The sequence below is a fragment of the Lepidochelys kempii genome, chromosome 6 (genome assembly GCF_965140265.1).
Source record: "Lepidochelys kempii isolate rLepKem1 chromosome 6, rLepKem1.hap2, whole genome shotgun sequence".
In the NCBI taxonomy this organism is placed as follows: Eukaryota; Metazoa; Chordata; order Testudines; family Cheloniidae; genus Lepidochelys; species Lepidochelys kempii.
Window position 1 is genome coordinate 75,984,502 of NC_133261.1, and position 25,403 is coordinate 76,009,904.

At 39.1% G+C, this 25,403-nt stretch overlaps 1 protein-coding gene across 16 annotated transcripts in view; it reads right to left on the reverse strand.

Moving 5' to 3' along the window:
* RYR3 (ryanodine receptor 3) overlaps positions 1–25,403 on the reverse strand; it is a 581,477-nt gene that overhangs the window by 65,960 nt on the left and 490,114 nt on the right. For all 16 annotated transcript variants that reach the window (XR_012159473.1, XR_012159474.1, XM_073348839.1 and 13 more), the window contains 8 exons: positions 23,597–23,728; positions 22,661–22,773; positions 16,776–16,872; positions 9,683–9,789; positions 8,626–8,677; positions 7,491–7,547; positions 546–645; positions 268–347 (listed from right to left, as the gene is read on the reverse strand). Coding sequence is in view for 14 of the 16 variants with exons in the window: in XM_073348839.1 (XP_073204940.1) it covers positions 268–347; positions 546–645; positions 7,491–7,547; positions 8,626–8,677; positions 9,683–9,789; positions 16,776–16,872; positions 22,661–22,773; positions 23,597–23,728 (738 nt within the window). In the remaining 2 variants the exon portion in view is untranslated. The remainder of the gene's footprint in view (positions 1–267; positions 348–545; positions 646–7,490; positions 7,548–8,625; positions 8,678–9,682; positions 9,790–16,775; positions 16,873–22,660; positions 22,774–23,596; positions 23,729–25,403) is intronic.

The window sequence follows — 25,403 nt, forward strand, 5'->3', positions numbered from 1 at the left end:
CCAAATTATCATTGTCATATTGACAAAATTGGCCAGCAATATATTTGATTACTGCTCTTATTAAAATGTAGTTTGCTCTAGCCTTTATTATGTTAGTGTGCATCTAACTGTTCAACCAACCAGAATATTACCCCCCACATTTTTTGTCATCTAATCTAAAATTAACCAAACTCCTCCTAGCATAAGAACAGTAGTAATAAACTAAAATTCTCAAAATAATATGCTCCCTTTACAAAGAGAAGGCTTGTAAAAGTTTAATATTGTTACCTGCTGAACTAAGGTATTACCAGCATTTAGAATGGCAATGCCAAGTTTTAATGTTTCAATAACCATGGGGCCCAGTTCACCTGTCAAAACAATCATATAACAATTAAAATCTGTGTTAACGTAACTGATTATATCGGAAAACAGAACAGAGTATACCTAATGTAGTTCATAATGTGAATTTAATTTTGATTTATTATATACCATGCATTTAGTAAGCTGATATATTTATATAATTGCATATAGGTTTAACATAATTTAAATACTTCAGAGAACTTTACCTTTGCTTGCACTAATCATCTGAAGAACCATCTCAGCAGCTCCACGGTCGTGCAGACGAGCTTGCTGATAAAGAGTTTTCTGCTTTTCCATTTCTTTCTCCTGAGTTTGGAAACAAACACCACAATGAATGCATTATTTGCATGTACATACAGTATGACCAGTACAGCTATAGAGTCAGATGAGCTGCACTCAGGCAGAGCTCGGCTGGCCCACAAAATCTAATCCATAATCCACCAGGTGGCCAGAAGAAAGGCTTCTCTCTCAAACTGCTCCATCTTTTAAAAGACTGTTGGTTATACACAGTGTTTTTACTCTTTAAATCTTCTGTTCCTTAAGTCATCTGTTCCTCACCTGAACATCTCCTCTACAAGAGGGTGGAAAGTATTCACAACAAGAAAATTTAAATTAGTCAACACTGTTAGAATCTGAAGGATGGATTTAGTTGACTACAGATCTGTGTGCTTGTGCCAGATGTGATCATCAAAATTAGAAGTGGGCTTTGAGAAGGAGGTTGGACTAGATGACCTCCTGAGGTCTCTTCGAACCCTAATCTTCTATGATTCTAAAGTGAAATAAGAACTGACCTTTATGCTTTCTCAGCCCCTAAGATACATCTGAACTTCGTTAAAGGCTGGGAAATATCTGATTAAAACCACCTCCCTCTGCCTGCAGAATCTTTATCATTCCTGGATGCCACTTCCTAAACCAGTTCTTCCCCTCATACTGCTGCTAGTCCTGCCTGTAGTCTGCATGTTCAAATCTCTTTAATGGAGCAGTTTTTGTGATCCAAATTATTATGTATTTTTGTGATTTATTTGTACTGAGTGCTTCTATTTCAATCTACTTGCGTTTATTCATTAGGTATCTCCACTGTATACATAACTAATATTCAAACCAGTTATAATGTTGGTTAAAGCAATAAAGCCTGACTGATTGGTATACTATTACATTTTGATTCAACAATTATATGAAAATTGCTATAAGTGAATTATATGATTTGAAGAGTATTAGAGAGGCAGTGTGGTCTAATGGATAGGGAACTGCACTGAGTCTGGAGATCTGGGTTCTATTCCTGACTCTGATAGTCTCTCATATTACGCATTTATACAATACTTAGTACAAAGGGGTTATGACTACAGTGGGGGCCTCCAGTCACTATCATACGACAAATAATTAACAACAACTACCAAGCAGAAATTCCAAATGAGGAGGGTACTTACGAACTGGAGGTTCTTTGAGATGTGTGGTCCCTATCTGTATTCCACTGTGAGTTACGCATATGCATCAGAGGGAAAAAAGGGCAGGTAGCGGAATACAGATATGGACCACACATCTCAAAGAACCTCCAGTTACAGGTAAGTAACCTCCTCTTCTTCAAGTGATGGTCCCAGTTGTATTCCACTGTGGGTAAGTGACAAGCAGTACCTAAGTAGACAGTAGGGCTGAGCAGAATACTGCCATCCCAAAGGAGGCATCAACAGAAGAGTCCTGCGCCAGGGCATAATGTCTTGAAAATGTGTGATTGGAGGCCCATGTGGCTGCTTTTCAGATGTCCAGGAGGGGTACCTTCCTGAAGAGATGCCATAGTTGTTGCTTGTGTTCTGGTAGAATGAGCTCTTACCCCATGGGGGTGAGAGATTTAAAAGCTGAGAGCAGAGTAGAATGCAGCCAGAGATCCATTTGGAGATTCTCTGGGTGGAGATGCTTTGCCCTCTGACTTTCTACTATAGCAACAGTCTCAGAGATTTCTTGGCTGGTTTTGTTCTCTGCATGTAAAAAGCTAAGGCTTGCTAAATATTGAGGAAGTGGAGTCTTTGTTCCTCTGTGGAAGCATGTGGTTTTGGGAAGAACACAGGTAAGTGAATGGATTGGTTAACCTGAAATTCCTAAACTACTTAAGGGGTGAATTTGGAGTGTAGACATTAATAAATGTATCCTTAAGGAATATATTGTATGGAGGATCTGCCATCATTGCTCCAAGTTCACCAATGCTTCTTGCTGAGTTGATGGCTACAAGGAAAGTGACCTTATAGAAAGGAGGAACATGGAGCAAGTTGCTAAAGGCTCAAAACAAGGGAGGAGGATGACTTGCGAGTACTGAAAGAACAAGATTCACGTGCCACTGGAGAGTAGGCTTCTGAGTAGATGGGAAAGTTTTTATTAGGCCTTTCCAGAATCTATTGGTCAGTGGATTTGCAAAGACTGAGTAGCCCTTAGAAATTGGATGGTATGTGCTGACCACCGCCAAGTGGTCTTGCTGATGGACAAACTTAATGTTTTCAAAGATAGGATGTAGTCCAAGATGAGGGAAATATTTGTCGTCTCTGGGACAATGCCTCTTTGGAGTGCTCAAGAAGAGGAGTGCTTCCATTTAGCTAGGCAACATTTTGTAGTAGAGTTCTTTCTACTGTTACAGAGGATGTCTCAAATGGCTGTGGAGCATGAATGTTCTAAGGATGATGCCTATCCAAATACCAAGCCCTGAAGTAGAGTGGACACAGATTGGGGTGCTTGATCTTGCTGTTCCCACTGGGTCAGGAGCTCAGGGAATGTTGGTAGAATGATTGGTGGTCAGGATGACACCCATAGGCTCTTGGGAAACCAGAACTGTTGGGGCCAGAAGGGGGCGATCAGGATGCCCTATGCTCTGTCCTACCGGATTGTGTGTAAAACTTGTGGCAGGAGCAGTCCAATCAAGGAAGAAGAAGAGTGTCACTCTGGGAATAGTGACCTAGTGCTCCTCTGGAGCAATATGCGGTGCATTTATTGTTCGCTTGAGAGCTGAACAGATCCTTGCCCTTGTTGAGGTCCTCCACTGAGTAAAAATACCATGCAGTACTGAGTCGTGGAGCTCCCTCTTGTGATCAATTGTAAAATGTGCTTGCAGATTCCCTCAGCAGACATGTTGCTTCCCTTGAAGGTAGGTTGCCGATAGGGTGATTTGATTGCTGATACGCCAGTTCCAGAGACTGACTGCTTCTGCACATAGGAAGGCGGATCTTGCTCCCCACTGCTTGTTGATGTAGAAGACAGTCATAGTGTTTTCTGACATTGTAAGGACATGGTAAATGCAGATGAACAGAAGAAAGGACTCACATGGCTTCTGGACAGTTTAAAACTTCAGGATATTCACATGCACCCTGGATTCTCAAGATGTTCAGGCACACTGTGCTGTGTGGCTGTTCATGTGGGCTCCCCAATCTAATAGGGATGTGTCCGTAATAATGGTCCTGGCCAGATAGGAAGGGGGAAAAGGGAGGCCCATGCATATCCAATGAGGAATTGTCCACAACAGCAGTGAAGACAATACCTTGGCCGGAACTATCACTATGAGGTTCAAGGAATGACAGCTTGGAGACTATACTAACCACAACCAAGTTTGAAGGCAATGAAGGTAGAGTCCTTTGAAGGGATGATGCAGGTGCACAACCCTATTACCTAAGAGGGACAGACATGTCTTGATGGGTACTCAAAGGTTGCTTGTGACATGAGCCATGATATTGTTCATGGTCTGGAATCTGTCCTTGGGCAGGTACAGTCTTGCGGTGACAGACTATAAAGTTGCTCCGATGAAGTGCAGAGATTGTGTGGGGGTGAGAACAGATTTTTTTTTAACATTCATGCTGACTCCCAGTGAAGAGAGGAGGTGTAGCATCATGGAAGGGGATGCATAGGCTTTCTGGCAGGACTTGGCAACAAGGAGCCAGTCATTGAGATCACGATGTCTGATGTGGGCTGCTACTACTGAGAATATCTTGGTAAAGACTCTGAGGTTGCTATTCTGAAGGAGGGTACTTGGTGCTGAAAATGGATGGAGCCTACCACAGATCTAAGAAAGCATTTGAAGGCAGGACGAAGGTCTACATGAAAGTAGTTGTTCTTCATATTGAGAGCCATGAACCGCATGCCCTTTTCTAAAGATGGAATTATAGCTGTCAATGTGAGCATGTGAAATCTGAGTTTGTGAATGAGGTGGTTGAGATAGCAGAGGTCGAGGATTGGTCTCCAACCACCCTTCTGTTTTGGGTATCAGAAAGTAGGTAGAGTAAAACCCTCTCTTGGTATTGAGGAGGGATGTATTTTATTGCTCGTTGATGCACTGTCACCTCTTGTTTGAGAATACTCTCATAAGAATGGTCCCCAAAGGCGAGTGGGGATGGGTTTTTTGGAGGAGGTAGGGATGCAAACTCTATTGTTTAGCCAAAGTGGATGATGTTCAGCACCCACTTGTCCATTGTTACTGCACTCCAGGTGTTTAAAAGGAATGCTAAATTACCCCCAAATGGTGTGAGGGGGTTGAGGTGTTGGGCTTAGAGGTTTTGCAGCTCTTAAGATATTGTCAATAATAACGTCGAGCCAAGGGCTGAGATTGAGGTGTTCAGCCTATTACAGATGGTGTAGGAAAGTGGGACTTTTGAACCCCCTGTCTCTTACGTGGTGGTCCATAGAGACTCTGGTGGAAAAACTGCTGAGCCACATATCTAGATTTCACCGATGGGCAGTGAAACTTCCTCTTGGGGCAGGCATGTATCTCCCCAGTGAATGGAGGTGTCATAAATATAAAGGGAAGGGTAAACCCATTTGAAATCCCTCCTGGCCAGGGAAAGCTCCTCTCACCTGTAAAGGGTTAAGAAGCTAAAGGTAACCTCGCTGGCACCTGACCAAAATGACCAATGAGGAGACAAGATACTTTCAAAAGCTGGGAGGAGGGAGAGAAACAAAGGGTCTGTGTCTGTCTATATGCTGGTCTTTACCGGGGATAGACCAGGAATGGAGTCTTAGAACTTTTAGTAAGTAATCTAGCTAGGGATGTGTTAGATTATGATTTCTTTAAATGGCTGAGAAAAGAATTGTGCTGAATAGAATAACTATTTCTGTCTATGTATCTTTTTTGTAACTTAAGGTTTTGCCTAGAGGGGTTCTCTATGTTTTTGAATCTAATTACCCTGTAAGATATCTACCATCCTGATTTTACAGGGGGGATTTCTTTATTTCTATTTACTTCTATTTTTTATTAAAAGTCTTCTTGTAAAAAACTGAATGCTTTTTCATTGTTCTCAGATCCAAGGGTTTGGGTCTGTGGTCACCTATGCAAATTGGTGAGGCTTTTTATCCAATATTTCCCAGGAAAGGGGGGGTGCAAGTGTTGGGAGGATTGTTCATTGTTCTTAAGATCCAAGGGTCTGGGTCTGTAGTCACCTAGGCAAATTGGTGAGGCTTTTTACCAAACCTTGTCCAGGAAGTGGGGTGCAAGGTTTTGGGAAGTATTTTGGGGGGAAGGACGCGTCCAAACAGCTCTTCCCCAGTAACCAGTATTAGTTTGGTGGTGGTAGCGGCCAGTCCAAGGACAACGGGTGGAATATTTTGTACCTTGGGGAAGTTTTGACCTAAGCTGGTAAAGATAAGCTTAGGAGGGTTTTCATGCAGGTCCCCACATCTGTACCCTAGAGTTCAGAGTGGGGGAGGAACCTTGACAAGAGGGTAGCCCTGGAATCCTTTATGGAGAGACTTGTCCATTGAAAAGAAGTTGAAGAGGTGTGATTCATCGAAGGGGAGGTCCTCAATGGTATTCTGGACCTCCCTAGGGAACCCTGATGCATGGAGCCATGACTCCATGTGCATGATAATAGCCGTGAATGCTCCTTTCATTGCTAGATTAACTGATAAACTATGTCGAATAAATGTATTTGATAGAGAGATTAATGAAATAAGGATGGTTGCATGATGCTCCAAGAGATTAAACTGCTCCAGGCATTAGGGGCAGCATAGAAGATGGCAAAAAGATGACAGTGGGAGAAGGAAACTAAGGGAGCGTTGAGGTGGGAGGTAGAGCCAAGTCAACAAAAGGGAAAATAAGAAATCAAAACAAAATATAGCTCGGCTGGCAGAATTTTTTTTTTAAATAATTTTGACTGATTACAATGTTTACTTTTTAGCATTTTTTCAACTTTTATCTGTTTATATTTTCACAGTTGCAGGAAACTATGGGAAAAATCAGACAGACAGAAATCAGACAGTAGACAATGAGTTTCAAAATATTAAAACTTTATAACCATGGATTTGTGCTGGAAATGGCCCACCTTGATTATCATACACATTGTAAGGAGAGTGATCACTTTAGATAAGCTATTACCAACAGGAGAGTGGGTTTGTTTGGGGTGGGGGGGGGAGAGAAAACCTGGATTTGTGCTGGAAATGGCCCACCTTGATTATCATACACATTGTAAGGAGAGTGATCACTTTACATAAGCTATTACCAGCAGGAGAGTGGGGTGAGGGAGGAGAAAACCTTTTGTAGTGATGAACACCCATTTTTTCATGATCTGTGTGTATAAAAACAAACATCTTCTGTATTTTCCACAGTATGCATCCGATGAAGTGAGTGTCGCTCACGAAAGCTTATGCTCAAATAAACTGGTTAGTCTCTAAGGTGCCACAAGTCCTTTTCTTTTTGCGAATACAGACTAACACGGCTGTTACTCTGAAACCTGTCTTTATAACCATTGAAACACAAATTGTCAAAATAGACAAAGTAAATATTCTAAAATCAAACTCTATTAAGTTCTCAAGCAGTAAATCTCTGTTATTATGAATGAAAATATTTTTTCATCAGTTTGTGCGTGTAACTTGATGTTTACTGATATTTACAGATAAAAATCTAACCTTTTCAAGCCTAAAAATAGGCAGGAGCAGATTCAGGCAAAGCTTTAAGGGTAATGGATTAGAAATTTGAGCTTGATGCAGACAGCTTGCCATCCTATTCTATAGCTTTTCTGCTTCCAGAAATTTGTGTTAATATATTGATCTGCTATTATATAAATAAAGTAGCAAAGCTCCTCCATATCCTCCACATGGCTATTGTCACTGCACACCTCCTGTCAGGCTCCTGTTAAAATAATGTTCTGTGCTTTCACTCAGTGTGGAAAGGTAGTTTAAACTCTCACCTCAAATGTCTTCTCTTTTTCTTCATCCTCTTCTTCCTCTTCTTCACTTTGACAGCTCTTTTTACATTGGAACGAGAAATTGCAAATTTTTACTCAGTTCGAAACAAACAGTGGCTATTTCCATTACAATTTGTGCTGAGTGAGCAAAAAGCAATTAACAGAAACTTTCTAAAACTATTACAGGCATGAGCAGTAAATTAAGCATATTAAAACCTACTCTATGTAAATACTGCAACTTTACTTACTACTGACAATGCAGCTAGTAAAGAGATTTAGAGAGGGAAAAGCCATTAGTAGACAGAGCATTTAAAATATATATATTTATAACGTTTAACACTTGTGCTCCTGAATGCTAAGAAATTGATATTCCTCCAGGCTGAGAGTGCCTTAAAGTATTTGCCCACACATACAAAAATCCAACAAATAAAATGAAGCTACTATTCCAGGTTGTGTTTTTTGGTCATAACTCAGTATATTTAACTATAGTATTTGCCTTTGATCTCATGTTTTTTTCTCAGATGAAGTTGTAATTACTTTTGACCTGTTATGAATATTGATTTTTATTGATTTGTGTCTGTCATGCTGTAAGTACTGATTGACAAACATGAAATACCATCCAGGGATTAAAGCATGCTGATTTTCTATGACCTATTTTATAATAATAAAGATACTGTTAAGGAGCAAATATTAAGTCCTGCTTCTGTCCATATTCTAGGTAAATTCACACTGAAGTCAATAGTAGTTTTCCCTGAATAGGGTCTCTCAAAAAATTTATTTTAATGCATTAAATCATTTTCTGTTTAAGACAGTGTAGCAGAAGTGGCAAAATTATAATTTTTTGTAGTACAAAAAGTCCCTTGTTTGGGCCCTAAGAATGGACTAAATTCTGCCATCAGTTACACCTGTCCTAATCCAATGAATTAAATTCAACCCTGTGGGAGTGTGTAACTCAGGGAAGAACTTGATTCAATGTTTCCATATAAATATGGCTAGAGTACAAACCAGGAACCACTAATATCAAGTAGTTTACAAAAGAGACAAAAGGATAAAAGGAGAAAGCATGCAGAAAATACACGCAAATAAATTAGAGGTGCATGTGTGGGATTGGGAATAGGGCTTGAAATTAAATATTTACCTTGGCCATCATGGCTGAATAGGCAGTGTACAAAGGATCATCATCTAGTTTGCTGTAAGGAGAAAAAATATAATTCAAAATGCTTATTATGTGGGTTTGACATCTGAGGTTCTTATAATGCTGCCAGAATGCAGGTTTCATTTTCATTAAGGGGAAGGTATACACTTCATTATCTGCAAGCCATATTGTAGTCATATCTCCTAATCTCTCAGTCCATGTGAAATTCTTTGTTAAAACATATTTATTCATATGTATGTGCAGGAGAGTAAGATCGTTATGTATTTTACTGCTGATTAACAGGCAGGGCTGACATGTCTGGAAAAGCGGGCTGGAGATAACAGTTATAGCTGTTCCCGTTATCTAATGATTATCTGTGATAAGATTATAGATAGATTATGTATTCAAAAAACATAGGGAAGAATCTGCAAAACAGTGGAGGGATGCTTTGCTTGTCTGTAATTTGTTCTTCTACTAGTAGTCTAATTGCAAATAAGGCAGAAACTGGCATTAACAGGAAATCACACTCTCCCACCAGTGGTATTTTGAACCATTTCCCACATATTGCATGAAGTGTGATGAAAACCTGCTAATAATATGAACATTTGTATATTAGTACCAAACAGCAATGGGATCATCCTGGCAGCAGGCAATAATTATTAGTTTGGGCTCATATGTCTTTGAGAAATTAAGCTTTGCAATGTCTGTGTTACATATTCACTACCGTTTGTATATGCCTCTTCCCCTTTGACCAAAAAAAAGTGTTAAAATTTGTAGTAATATAAAGTTTATATAGAGGTTAAACATGAAAAATAAATACATAAGGGCAAGTAGAAAGCAGAAAAGAAGAGGCAGAACACTGCTCATCCTCTACAATACTGAATTGCATTGGTACTAAATCACTTTTGTAATGAAAAGGTCTATTACTGATTCAGTAATGTATGATTTTACTTCTGTTGTGACAATGAATTTACTTTTACAGGGTAATTCTATAATTAGTTAATTGAAAATTGGACTGTGTAGATTGGTCCTGTGTAATTTTGAATGTGGTTCTATTTACCTTCTCTCAGTGAGAGCATTGCGACTGAAATGGAGGATTATCTGATGAAGTGGATCAGGGCGTTTTTCAGTCTCTTCCACCTCCTCCTCATCCTTTTTTGGAGGTGTCTGTACAAAGATTTACATTTAAATATTTTATAAATAAAGCATCGCAAACAACAAATTAATACAGAGAAAATTGAACTCAGTCAAAATCATCATAATTTTATTTTGTTTAATTTAAATTCTTTTGCCAATATTCATGATATTCAGCAGTTTACAACATCAGAAACATGTTATTTTGTATGACTATTAAGCATTTACAATACCTAATTCTGTTACTCTTATTTGATAGTAAAGTTAAAGTTTCTCATTTGCAATGTATTGACTTAGACAGCTACAAACCTTATTCAGCAGAAATTAATATGTAGGCTTCTGTGCCACCAAAGATGAATGAAAGGCCCAGCTGAGTTATTCAGCAGGAAAATCAGCTAGGAAATGGAACCATTTTTACTAATATACACAGATGCCTCCTGTAGATAACTGTCAAGGGAGTGAAGACTTTACTGTGATATTTTTATATATCACTAATCTTGAGTCATAAGATCAGTGAGACATCTGTTAACCTTACATGTGGTTCTCAAACTTTTGCATTGGTGACCCTCTTTCAAATAACAAGCCTCTAAGTGTGACCCCCCCTTATAAATTAAAAACACTTTTTTATATATTTAACACCATTATAAATGCTGGATGCAAAGCAGGGTTTGGGGTGGAGGCTGACAGCTCAGAACCCCCCATGTAATAACCTCGTGACCCCTGAGGGGTCCCGACCCCCAGTTTGAGAACCCCTGATATAGACTGTTTGGATATTCCTGAGTAGGACTTATAGAATGTCACCCACCCTGTCCCACTGGGTGAGAAACATTATCAGGCCTGTAGTGTGGTAGACAGTCCCGAAGGATGGGTGGGAATGGCAAGTGTGGATGAAGCCTTTCTTTTACTGCAGCATGTAGCTTCATATATAGCGCCTGTACTTTACCTGCCACCATAAATGTTGACACAGGCTAGGAGGTATGCAGATGTACTTAACAAGCTGTGCAATAATGAGAGAAAGGTTCCTGAGAAGACCCATCAAATGTATTGCTTATTTTCACAAATTTTTTTCTCCACATGTAAGTTAGCGATGCATACTTGTGCCACACAGCCCTCTTTATTTACCTGCACACATTACATGCTTAATGTTAATGTTGTGCCAGATTTACTACAAATAAGCAATGAACACTCTGAACTTGATCAAATCAAAACTATTTTTCTCTTGAAGAATCAAACTCACTCTCCGTAAGGAGGGCTATAACCATCTCAAATATCTTCTCTCCACCCTAAGCCAATTTATCATTAAGCTAGACAGAAATCTCAGGAGCTTTTTTGTTGTTTCTCCCCCAGATAAAGATATTTGGTTTCTATCTTTCCTCTGACTCAAAAGCTGGCTGAACCACTTTAGCTCAAAGTTTTAATAAAATTCATCTTTAAGCAGAGATCAAGCATATGAAACATCAGCCCAAAAGGTGACAGTTTTTAGAAAGTTATGAGCAACTGAAAATGAAGTCTTAGCGTGAAAACAGATACTCATCCTTAACTGTAGGTGTCTGCCTATTTTAAGGTTTCCATCATTGTAATATATGAGCATCCTCCAAGTAAAAACAATAGCAATTGTGAAGTCTAATAGAATCCATAGAGTTTCTGGCAATTTTTGAGGTAAAAAACTCTCAGTGGGATAGTTGTTTTTTTTGTTTTGTTTTGTTTTTTGAGTGGGTGTCTTTTGGGATTGATAGCAGTTTAGAGTATAAGGAGATGTCAGTACTGTGAATGACATTCCAATGGTGGAAAATCTTTTCCAGAGAGGAATGTTTTGTAGTGTTTGCAAGTTCAACAGAGTGGACCTGTTGATCCTGCCACTGCTGTGACATGGAAATATTCACTTCTTACAGGTAGCAATTTGCTCCCATGTAATTAATTAAAATGGTGATAGGTTTGTAAACAGTATGATCTTTTTAGTAATTTTTGTTTACTTACAACTGAAAATTTACTATGAAGTAGAAAACATATGAAAGAAAAGGTACAATACTGAGGTTGCCTTACTTTTCTCAAGCAAATCTGTGAGAATGAAAAGCCATGGCAGCAAGTGAGTTAATGGGAAGGAAAGAAACTAGTACAACACAATGAAAACCAAAGACAGGGGAATTGTACTGTCATGACATGGGTCGAATCTTGAATGGGAATCCCTGTCTAGTCAAAAGGGCTCCTGCCACTATTTTAAAAAAGTGAACAAAGAATCTGACTATGGTTGTCATAGGTGTTGGGATTACCTCCAAGGTCTCTTTCTACTCAGCTTTCCAAGAACTCAGTTTGACTCTAGATTTTGTCACTCAGTTATTTTTATTTGGCACACAGCAAAGGTACATTCTTGATTAGACTCAAGAGTAGGAGCAGAACTGCAACTAGACATTTTAGCACCTGAAGCGAGCAAACACCCCAGTTGTCGGCAGGCAGGATCAAACTGGGGAGCTCTGGAGCTTAGTTTATGAGCCTCTACCACATGAGCTAAATGTCAACTGGCTGTTAGCTAAGGCTGTAGAGCAGACTCATTTAACTCTCTCTAAGTGATCTCGGTGCCACTAGAAGGGACAGAACAGCACGCCCAGAAGGTGTGTGGGTTACACTCGCACCCCTGTCAGGGTTTTTTTTTGGCATTTCTCCAACCCTTTTTTCCACCACAGAAGTTTTGTGCCCTGGTGGCTGCCCCGCTCACACCGCACTGGTTACAGCCTGCACAGGAGGTGGGTAAAGAGCATAATACACGTCCAAATTTACACAGAAAACCTCTTTCTTTATATGCATTGCATCAAACACTTTGGGTTTGGCTTGGTTACTTTGTAGGAACCAATCCCTGTACAGCATGCTCTTATATTTACCTCCTCTTACATTTCAGGCTTATCTAGTCCATTGTAAACGGCAGGGCTGGCTCTAGGTTTTTTGCCACCAACCCCCTGCCCGTTTTTTTGCGCCCGCCTGCCCCCAGCCCAACTCCGTCCCTTCCCTGCCCCATTCCAACTGCTTCCCCAAATCCCCGGCCCCACCTCCCCCCCGGGCACGCCGCATTTCCCCTCCTACCTCTCCCTCCCAGGCTTGCCGCATCTGGGAGGGAGGGGGAGAAGCGGAGCAGCGGAGGTGCACTTGGGGAAGGAGGCAGCGGTGGACTGGAGGTGAGCTGGGACAGGGAGCAGTTCCTCTGCCCACCCCCTGGGTTACTTCCTGCGGCCCTCCCTGCGCCCACTCCCCCCCCCCAACTCACCTCCGCTCTGCCTGCTCCCCTGAGCGCACCGCTGCTCCGCTTCTCCCCACTCCCTCCCAGGCTTGCCACGTGAAACAGCTGTGGAAAAGTGGCGCCCCAAGTATGTGCTTGCTTTGCTGGTGCCTAGAGCTGGCCCTGGTAAATGGTTCCCTGGGTGTTTCCCCCTTATCTTAGCTAATACAAACATTCTGTCTCTGTGAAATGTGAAAAAACACCCCCAAGTGACATAAGTTTTGCTGGCATAAATGCTCGTGCGCCACAGTGCTATGTCAGCGGGAGACGCTCTCCTGCTGACCTATCTACGGCAGCTTTCTGAGCTGGTTTTCCTTATGTTGACGGGAGAGCTGTAAGCTTGTAAGTGTAGACATGGCCTTAGTACACTTTGCCTACAAAGCTGCACTCACTAAATACAGTCCTTGAAGGACAGCTGCTTTTAACCTATTTGCATAAACCCAAAGTAACAAACAACGTTTTCTTTCTGACCTTTTAGGGATTTTTTCCATTTAGTTTGTTTTCTGCTCTACAACTTTGATTTGCTCTTTATACTTTTGCATTCTTTCCTCAGTGTGGCATATTTCATCAGTAAAGTTTTAGCCACCAGAAATAATCCTTGTGAAATTGCTGCCTTGATTTGGTTCCCTCCCAACTCCCTTCAGATAACAAAAGTAGATATTGTTTTTTTCCAGGACTGCAATTGGGTCCTATTTTTTCAAAATTGCAATGACACTGAACAGACCTGTGGTATGCTTAGCCATTTATTTATTTATTGCATTTAACCGACTTCTGCTTTTCTCTGCTAAGCATTCTTTTTTCTTTTTCATAGAATCATAGAATATTAGGGTTGGAAGAGACCTCAGGAGGTCATCTAGTCCAATCCCCTGCTGAAAGCAGGACCAACACCAACTAAATCATCCCAGCCAAGGCTTTGTCAAGCCAAGCTGTCATAAATATAAAGGGAAGGGTAAACCCCTTTGAAATCCTTCCTGGCCGGGGAAAGCTCCTCTCACCTGTAAAGGGTTAAGAAGCTAAAGGTAACCTCGCTGGCACCTGACCAAAATGACCAATGAGGAGACAAGATACTTTCAAAAGCTGGGAGGAGGGAAAGAAACAAAGGGTCTGTGTGTCTGTCTATATGCTGGTCTTTACCGGGGATAGACCAGGGATGGAGTCTTAGAACTTTTAGTAAGTAATCTAGCTAGGTATGTGTTAGATTATGATTTCTTTAAATGGCTGAGAAAAGAATTGTGCTGAATAGAATAACTATTTCTGTCTGTGTATCTTTTTTGTAACTTAAAGTTTTGCCTAGAGGGGTTCTCTATGTTTTTGAATCTAATTACCCTGTAAGATATCTACCATCCTGATTTTACAGGGGGGATTTCTTCATTTCTATTTACTTCTATTTTTATTAAAAGTCTTCTTGTAAGAAACTGAATGCTTTTTCATTGTTCTTAGATCCAAGGGTTTGGGTCTGTGGTCACCTATGCAAATTGGTGAGGCTTTTTATCCAACATTTCCCAGGAAAGGAGGGGTGCAAGTGTTGGGAGGATTGTTCATTGTTCTTAAGATCCAAGGGTCTGGGTCTGTAGTCACCTAGGCAAATTGGTGAGGCTTTTTACCAAACCTTGTCCAGGAAGTGGGGTGCAAGGTTTTGGGAAGTATTTTGGGGGGAAGGACGCGTCCAAACAGCTCTTCCCCAGTAACCAGTATTAGTTTAGTGGTGGTAGCGGCCAGTCCAAGGACAACGGGTGGAATATTTTGTACCTTGGGGAAGTTTTGACCTAAGCTGGTAAAGATAAGCTTAGGAGGTTTTTCATGCAGGTCCCCACATCTGTACCCTAGAGTTCAGAGTGGGGGAGGAACCTTGACACAAGCCTTAAAAATCTCTAAGGATGGAGATTCCACCACCTCCCTAGGAACCCATTTCAGTGCTTAACCATGCTCCTAGTGAAACAGTGTTTCCTAATATCCAACCTAGACCCCCACACTGCAACTTGAGACCATTGCTTCTTGTTGTGTCATCTACCACCACTGAGAACAGCTTAGCTCTATCCTCTTTGGAACCCCCCTTCGGGTAGCTGAAGGCTGCTATCAAATGCCCCTCATTCTTCTCTTCTGCAGACTAAATAAGCCCAGTTCCCTCAGCCTCTCCTCATAAGTAATGTGTCCCAGCCCCCTAAATATTTTCATTGCCCTCCACTGGACTCTCTCCAATTTGTCCCTTCTGTAGTGGGGGGACTAAAACTGGACATATTCCAGGTGTGGCCTCACCAGTGCTGAATAGAGGGGAATAATTACTTCCCTTGATCTGCTGGCAATGCTCCTACTAATACAGCCCAATATGCCATTGGCTTTCTTGACAACAAGGGCACACTGCTGCCTCATATCCAGCTTCTTGTCCACTGTAATCCCCAGGTCCTTTTCTGCAGCACTGCTGCTTAGCCAGTCAGCCCCCAGCCTGTAGCGGTACATAGGATTCTTCCTTCCTAAGTGCAGGACTCTGCACTTGTCCTTGTTGAACCTCATCAGATTTCTTTTGGCCCAATCCTCCAATTTGTCTAGGTCACTATGGACCCTATTGCTACCCTCCATCTTATCTACCTCTCTCCCCAGCTTACTGTCATCTGCGAACTTGCTGAGGGTGCAATTAATCCCATCTTTCAGATCATTAATAAAGATGTTGAACAAAACCAGGCCCAGGACGGACCCCTGGGGCACTCTGCTTGATACTGGCTGCCAACTAGATATCGAGCTGTTGATCACTACCCATTGAGCCCATTTAATACTACTCTCTGGAATTCCTTTTCCACTTGGTCCCAGTCTCCCCCTAATACTTCTCTGGTGAGTCCATGTCTAATTATTCATATCAAGCTAGGGCTACATAGGTAGGATAGTTACCTATGATTTTCCAAAAATTCAAATCCTTCCCCATATGCCAGTGCCTTTTAAAAAGTATAATGAGGCTTTTTCTGTGTATGTCAGTGTTAGCTCATGTTGAATTAAGACTTAAGCATATCCTCCTTGTGAGATACTGAAGTGGTATCTTCTTTTCCCATGGTCGTTAGACACCAAGGAGATAGCCATTTTAGAAATATTAGACAAATGCATAAAACCTGGAGTTAGGAATTCCGTGGAGGCGAAAGACAGAAATGGAGATCTTTTTGAATCAAGATTAGGGGCCAAGATGCAGAAGTTTGCTAATCCTCCACATCCACGATACATGAATGATGAATTTCTGCTGAATATGGCTATGCATATTTACATTTCATTCCAGAATACCAACAAGAAAATGGCAAAATTTAATTTGCGTTAAAGCTTAGAATGTTAAAATAAAGTATTATGTAACAACAAAAATTCAAAAAAGGGAAAGCATCAATCATGTTAAGTCTTCAAACAAATAATAATTAAAAACATAGGAACATAGGAATTGCCATACTGACAAAAACAGACCAATGGTCCATCTAGTCCAGTTCTATTTCTGAAAGTAATCAACACCATATACTTTGGTTGAGGGCATGAACCACCTTTAATATTCCTAAATGTGCAATACTATACCCTGGTGCAAATTTCTTCCTGATCAAAACAGGTGATCAGTTTATGCCCTGAAGCATGGGAATTGCTATTTTATAAATTTAAACATATAACTATGGTACACAAAAGTTAAATACATGTTATTTTATATATATATATATATATATATGTATATATATATATATATATATTGAAGTGAGCACTGATAACTAAGCCCAGTTATTCCAGTACTTACAGCCAAATCTTGAACTAGTTTCTCCTCAAATGAATATTCCTCTGTTTCTATCCAATAGTTCTGATAACCATGGAGGAAGAGGTTAATAGAACGGTGCCTGGGAGGGGGGGTGAAAGTGAGATCAAGAGGGGTAAACAGAACATAGTATAATAGCTTAGGTGGTTAATGATTAGTAAGGATATGTATTTTGTACAATTTTGATCCTCTGATTGGTCAGTGAAATAATATGCAAACTAATGCAAATATTCAGTGAAATAACATTTTTCTTCAGACTTTTGAGCGTACCTGAGGTACATTGAGGGAGCACACCAAATACCTCTTAATGCCACCACAGTTTCCTGCATATGGTTCTGTTTTCATTGGTATTATTGTGATAGACCCACACTAGGACTGGGATGCCATTGTTTTAGGTGCTATACAAACACATGGAAGACATAGTCCCTACCCCAAAGAGGTTTCAAATGCATACCAGAAAATAAATAATATGTACAATCTGACCAGCAAACATTGCTGTAGGAACCTTAACTTTGCAAAAAATAAACTTTAAGTACACAATAATTATGGTTGCTTTAAGTTCTTTAATTTCCTTGGGTGTTTTTGAGAAAAGGAGGGAGAAAAAAATTATCCATGCTTAAAAATGTTAGCATTTAGATGTACTGTGTTGGGCTCTGCATTTCTTACCTCAGTGGGGTAGGAAGGGGTGAGTTTTACATCTTATTTTGCTATTGTCTGACTTGAGACAATTTTTTGTAAGGCTGGGTTAAAGAAGTCTCTTTACCATACTTCACATTATGACAGTTGTATCTTGGCATCTGATATAGGTGATTTCCAAATCAAAGTTTAGCTTGTTTATTTCAACGTATTACAAAATGCAGCATAGACTGCGATCAGAGCCCAATCTGTATTTTATTCAAACCCACATATTTTTTCTTATTCCTCAAATTAAGATAGAAGACTAGAGGAAGTAATTCTTGTGCCTAATCAAGTAGGAAGTCTAGGTGGGGAGAACATACATGGTAATGTCACAGAAAAGAATGGGGTAAAAAAAACCAACTAACTAAGTGCCTACTGGGCATGCACAGAAGTGATTTTTCAATCAGTTATTTTTAAATCATTTTTTATTCAACCAAATATTTTCAAATTAGATTGTGGACACACACCATAAAGAACACTTTTTACAGACCAAGTTTCAAATTTATCTCTTCCTGAATTATGTTCATGGAAAAAAAGTGTGACAATACTTCCTTTTAAAGTGGGAAAGATGCATTTTTAAACCTTGCATAACTTAGTACACTTGAATGGATTTTTGTCAAACTTTACAAAAAAGTCACTTTTCAGTTGAGAATATGCAAAATATTAGTCCAAAAAGAGGAGGGCTTTTTTTGTTGTTGTTTCCCCCTGCAGAAAGTTACTATATGAACAAGTAGAAATAGAGTCTAAATGAAATAGTACTATAAGCTTTACTATAATGTTCACAACCGAATGACTGCTATAATTCTGGTGTCTCGTACAGTTGACTAGACAAAGGAAATTTAATTTTAATTGAAAAGCAACACTAAGTGCAGCTATTAAATCATCTGAATGGTAGATCTGTATGGAATTAACCTAGGTAAAGATTTAGGTTCAGCAAACACTTGTGAATGTGTTTAACTTTATGCCTGTGAGCAATCCCATTAAAGTATTTATATATATTAAGTAATGTGAAAGCGTTGCAGGATTGGGGTCTTAATATAGCCATAGAAATAAGCATAGATTTTTATACATTGAAGGGACACAATATGTGGTCAGAAATTGATGAATAATTCTTATTAAAATTGGGGGAATTGGCACGTTGGTCCACGAAGACAGCAAAATTCATCCAGCAACATTTAAGTAACTACCACATCAGGTATTCTGCAGCATAAAACTTCTTGACATTCACCAGTGCCTTTTTCCACAAACATAAGTCTCTTCTCAGCTTATGTTCTTTCAGCTCCAAATTAAATAAATAATGATGTGTTATCTAAGACATTTGGTTTAAAAATCCACTGGAAAAATACTGAAAAGTGCCTTTCACAAGAACCTAGTGTCCGATCCTACAAGCACATAGCACTGGACACAGTAATTACTATACTAAAGTCCCACTGATTTCTCTGGGACAACTCACAGAGTAAATACTAGTCTTGGAAGTAAGCTTCTGTTGGATATGGCCTTTACATTGCATGTTCCCTGTTCTATTTAAGATGGAGTTTTTGTTTTTAGAGGTACTCCATGTATCCTGTAAAGCAGCGGTTATTTAATTCATGGAGTTTTTTGTTTGTTTTTCTTTTTATCATAGGTATAGTGCACTAAATGCACTGATGCTAAAAATCAAATAAATACGGTATACATAAGTTAAGACCAGAGGGCATATCTGATTTATACACACACATAAAATGCTCATTGTTGGGGAATGTAGTATACAAATTATGCACTTCCTATTTCTTTTTGCAATAATGAAATGATTATTTGGATAACCTCCTGTGAGTTATTGCCAGCATTGGTACCATTTAATCATTAAACCTCAAAGACTGACCAATCAGAATCCCTTATAAAAATTGTACAAATTCATGTTTTATGACAACGTCATATCATGGCTGGGAAAGGAATAAGTGCACGCATAAAGAAGAGGCTCTCCACAGGTTACATTACCGTTAACATGAGTATAAGCCTGTCATACTGAGTTTTTTCATGTACTTTTTCCAGCCAAACACGTTGAAAGGTGCTCAGGAAGAAAGTGCTAATTTTGTGTCTGAAGAAAAGCATATAGGTTTTCATTTAAGAACTAACAATAAATTGTTAAATTCAGTAAAGTAGTCTGCATTTGCAAGTTATGTTTGAATAACTGCCATGTACATTCTATTCTGCTGTATCTCTATGCATGTGTATATAAAAATAAAATAAAAAATGTAAATAAAGTGCATTTCCTTAAACCATCAACTCTAAATATTTAAATATATTCATATGTCACACAAAATATACTTATTACTTAAAAGGCACTTTTCATCTTCGGAGCACTGCACAAACTGTAGCTAATTACCAAACAAAGAGCACAGAGGATTAGTATTTATGAGTTTTGAAAATGTTCACTTTTTGAGAAACAAAAATATTTAAAAAAATACAATTACTATTTACTTTGTATCTCAAACCACTTCTCAGAACAGGAACAGGAAGCACCTAGAAATCTTATGGGGAAAATTAAATAATCTCTTTATGATTTCTAGATGTACTATTTTAACAAGTAGCTGCACATCAGTAGATGTTTTAAGTTCTGAAACAACATACTGATAATCTTAAATTAGGACAAATGTTCCATTGAAGAAAATCAGGTACAAATGTGAGATTAACATGAAAGCATATGAACCACTATCTAGACTTCCAGAGGCAGATCAGAAGAAAGGGTCATAATACTCTAGAATCTTTAGTATTTTCTAGGATGCTGGAAAGGCTGCTGCTTTTAACAGCTTTCTGGCTTTATGTGTCTAAAACTAATGTCTTACTATCAAATTTCGAATTTACTCTCATCCCAATATAATACAGAAACTAAACTGGGGAAAAACATACTCAGTTATGAAGAGCTGCATGCGAAATTGTGGTTCAAAAGGACTTAGTTGCACAGCACTTGTTATTACTAATCATATGCGACTTGACAAACTCCCTAGAGTTCAGAAATGTCTTAAAGCCACAATCAATTTAAATGATAGATAGATAATTATTTATGTATTTATTATCATGACATGACAGCTTTATGTCACTGCCATAATGCTGTGAATTTTCTAGAACCTCTGTATGCTTTATTCTGCACACAGCAATTGGGAAATACACCTACAGGCCCCGCCATTTTTTTTTCTAGGACCTTGCCATTTTGGGGTGGATGTCAAAATTCTGACTCACCAAAGCACAGTTTTATCAAAGGTCATCCCTAGAAATGGCAAGTAGTAGGTACTTGGCCAGATTCACCACTCAGAACTAGTGAAAATCAGGAGTAACTTAATCATAAAAATGATGCAAGTCTGAAATGAATCAGGCCCAATATTTCTGGTACAGAGAATACATTCAGTAAGTTATAGATAATAGACAATAAAATGCAGAGGTTCACTTCATCCCCATCTTCTGCACGGCCATTTACCAGTATCTCAAAAACTATGCAGGTGTGACTTTTTTTCAGAGAAAAATAATATATCCCATTCTTTTTTCACTTAGATGTTTCTTCTTTTAGAGGTTGTAAGCATATCCTGGGATAAATAAACTAATTAATTAGACCAGAATACGGTTGTCGAGATGTACCCATAAGTAGTACATCTTCTGAAATGTGATCTCCTTTTCCAAATCCTCAGAACTTTGGAAAGAATTAGCCACCACTCCAAAACTAGCTACTTTGTTTTTACATTATATTTAAGTCTCCCCTCTTCTCTTCCCTCTATGGACATGTTAGCTTTTTTCTAGCAAGAACTGTGTTCAAGAAAGATTATCTAGTAAGATGCTACCATGGTTGTCTGGGAAGTGTAGATAAGCTCTAAGAATACAGAACTCTGTCATTTGTAGCGATGGGATGTGTCCTCTTCACTGTACAATAAACCTTTTACTGGTCTTAATGTGGTAAACCTAACTTCCTTTCCCTATTATAAGTGCAATTACAAGGCTGTGAACACCAAACATGGAGATACATTTCAATAATGCATTTTTTAGAGGTAGATGAAATGCATTTTATTAACTATTCTGTGAACACTCTGTGAACAAAGCACATTGACTTTTAAAGATTTCTTTATTCTCTTAGGGAAGAAACAAACTTCATCCAGCACACACACTCACTGGCGAAATTGCATTTTATTAGCAGTGCAATGTTTCCCAACTTTGAGAGTAGGATCTCTTTGGAGGCCCTAAACTAGACTGGGTGGAAGGCACAGAACGAACGAAAGCCACTGTAGGAATGAAGAAAATTGCATGGTGGTGGATCTGTCCTTTCACCCCAACACAAATGTGATCTTGCAGGTGTGGGCAAAGCAGTGGATAGACCCTAGGAGGGCACACACATTCTGTCCCAGCCCCCGCAGTGCTCTGAATGCAGCTGGACACAGGAGTAGCTCACGTGTGCAGGGCCACAGACTCAACCAGCAGCCCATGAGCCAAAATTTCTCAGCTCTATCACCACAGCTCTCATATAGGCTTTAAAAATATACATGACCCACCCCCCACATAGCTGAAATAACCCAATGGCAAGCAACATGAAGCCTTCATGTGGATGGAAATAGGGAGGGAAAGCCACAGAACAAGACAGATAAAAGTGAAAAATAACAACTAAAAAAATGGAAGAAATTAGAAGAAGATGAGAATTAATAAATAAAGGAGACCAAACAAAGTTGAAAAGGACAGAAGATAGAAAATAGACAGAAATAGATTAACAGATTGTGGCAACTGTAACAGGGCATGATGTGAGGGACATAAGAGTGGGCTGCACCAGGACTGGGAAAAGCTGAAATACGGTGTCTGTGAAGTAGTGTACTTCCTGTGGTGTTTTTTCCAGTAGGTTATTTGGCATAAAGCCCCTATTTGGTCACCACGAGGAATGAATGACATGGAAAAACCTATTATAGGTTTAATGGATATTAACAACCTCTCTCTAAAGTCCTTCTAAGCATGCCAAGGCACTAAGGGCTGATCTTTTCAAAAATAAGTTTACATTTCTTTTGGTTTTACTATTCTTATTAAAAATCAGAAAGTCACAGCATCTGCCAACTATAAAAGCTCTGCCAAAGCAACAAACTTTGCTAATGATTTCAAAGGCAGTGTGAGTGTTAAGAAATTCCTGGTCTTCCTCAAAACGCTTGCTCAACAATAATTATTCATGAATAATTTAAAGCACCTACCTTGGCAGATTGTACAACGGTGCCATCCTGAAACAAGCGACAACGGCCCTTTTGCGTTGTTTTGACAAGAGTTTGTGCCAAACAGCTTTTTTTGATCTTAATGGTTGCTCGACCTATGGGAAAACACTTCCATCAATATGTGCAGTACAAACACTTCAGATTCAGTTAAAATTCATTTGCATGACTAGCAAGTAAACTGATTAGTGGATATTACAAAAGCTTCCTTTCTTCTTAGAAATATTGCTTTTCTAATAAAAATCACTTTTTTGTAATTACTTAGGGCCATATACAGTTCTCAATCTACATTCAAAACTCCAGTTGATGTCAACAGATCTCACATGTGGTTGAAGGGTAAAATTTCCAAAATGTGACCTCTGTGAATAAATAAATTTGCAGGCACCGTCACTCATGTAAACAATTTTTGCACTATTACTTTTGCATGAAAATGACAGATTTTTTTATGGGCAGAATGCAAATCAGGTTCAAACGAATTTTTATATTTAAGTTATATAATTTGAATGAACATGCAAGAGTGTGCAGACATTGCCAATACAAGGTATTCTTATGTGTAGAAATGGAAAACATGTGGAAGTCGCTTTGAAAATATGTATATTAAAATCTTACATTTATGCACACGCATCTTTTTTAAATTAAAAAGTTGTGTGCTGAATTTCTGCACTATTGCTTGGGGATTGTTCATAGAATTTTTCAGGGGCAAATAGAAATGTTCTGATTGCTCTTCTAAGTAGAACTTTGAAAGTTTAGCAGATGACACTTTAAATTTACAATATACACATTTTAGTTTTAAGCAGAAACTATTGTTCAACAGGTATATTTGATGAAGCAATTTAAACATCATTTTACAGTATGCGCTCTCAGGAAAGAACCTCATATTCTAATTTAAAGTAAGTACTTTATAAATGTAGCCCTTATCACCTGCTCCAGATGATAGACAGCTGCTGAGATTCTCTGCACCCGTTCCACAGCTTTCTCAGGATCAGCAGGCTCCTCACTTTTCAAAATGTCCTTGTACAGGTTCAACTGCCATTTCACAGCTGGGTCATCAGACTAAAATCAAGATATTTCATATGTATAATACATTTCTCAAATAATAAATGAGTCTTTTTATGCTCCTTAATCTAAAAAAACAAACTAACTAATTGAGGGCTTTTAAGCACAGTACATTAGTCCACATCAGAGAAAAGTAAATTCTAGTGTGCAATAGCGTGTCACACCCTAACTGGCCTGTATGGACTCTGCTGACACATAATACAAGTTCCCTAGTGCACGTTACTACAGTTACCTTTCAAACAGATCCACATTAACATGCACCAGGGAACTTTTAGTGAATACTACCAAGGTCCAGATGGGCCATTTAGTGCATAGCATATTAGTGTGCACCAGAATTTACACCTTTCTGGTGAGGATTAATGCATTGTGTAGACAAGTCCTGCCTTAATATAATGAATATGACTACTACCACTGATTCACATGGATAAGAGACAGATAGTCCCAGTTCATTTTCGTCATTCAACTCAGACTTCCCATTTGCCTCCATTATCTGTAACCGTGGCACAAAAGTCCACAAACTACTAGGACTGCTGGACTTAAATTCTGTAACAAGGCTCCATGGGTTCTCATGATTGCTGGTGAAGCATTCTGGGAATTTTGTGGTGTCTTCATGAAATAAAAAATGTGGAAGCTGATATAGAATTATGTATGAAAAAGTACAATACCCACAGTAATGTGAACTGTGTGCTGTCTATTTTGATATTAAAATAAATGTATTTTACATTGCGCTTATATTTTTTACTTTGCAGTATTTCACAGATTTTTGTTTTGACAATGTAGAACTGCACTGCACAAGCTGCCATGGGGAAGCTGGGGTTTCAGCAGGTCAGTAGGGCACAACTGGGGCTTCTGGTGCTGGGGGAGGTGTGGAAGGCATTTGGGGATTGTGGAATAAGCACATAAAATGGATGCTTTTGCTGGAATGACCAGTAGTGAAATAGTTAAAGTTCAACTTTAGGTTCCAAAATGAGTACCCTTTGGAGAATAGGATGCTTCAAATCTCTTAGCTAGATCAGCTGGGTCTGAATCCAGACCCAGCTGGATGAATAATCAGTTAATTGAAGATACAGTAAGAGATAATGAAACACCACAAAGCAAGAGTAGGGACAGCAAGGAGGACAAAAGTACAGATGTTGATTGAAGTAGTAGTCAGGTAGGTGTTATGGTTAGTGAAAGGACTATATCTAATCCAGGTAGAAAACCGCGTATGGTGCGAGGGAAACACTGAAATGCTTGTACATGAACACAAGGAGTCTGGGCAAAAAAATGGAGGAACTGCAACTACTGGTGCAGAAGGTTTAAACTGGATAGTAGAAGGATTACAGAAACGGTAGAATAGCACTCATGAGTCACATACAGGTATTGAAAGGGATGTGCTGTTTAGGAGAGATAAGAATAAAGGTAAAGGTGGTGGGATAGAACTGTACATCAATTAAGTGATTAACCGTAAAGGAATAAGAAGTAATAGTATGAACAAAACAGAATCTGTTTCGCTCAAAATCACTTTGAGGCAGGATTGTAAAAAGTTCTGTTGGGATTGCATAGGGGTCTGCTATAGACTCATACATGGATAGCAATCTCTTTAATATTATTAGAGAGATAAATACTATTAGGAATTGTGTCATAATGGGAGATTCTAGCTTCCCAGATACAAATTGGAGAATAAATACTA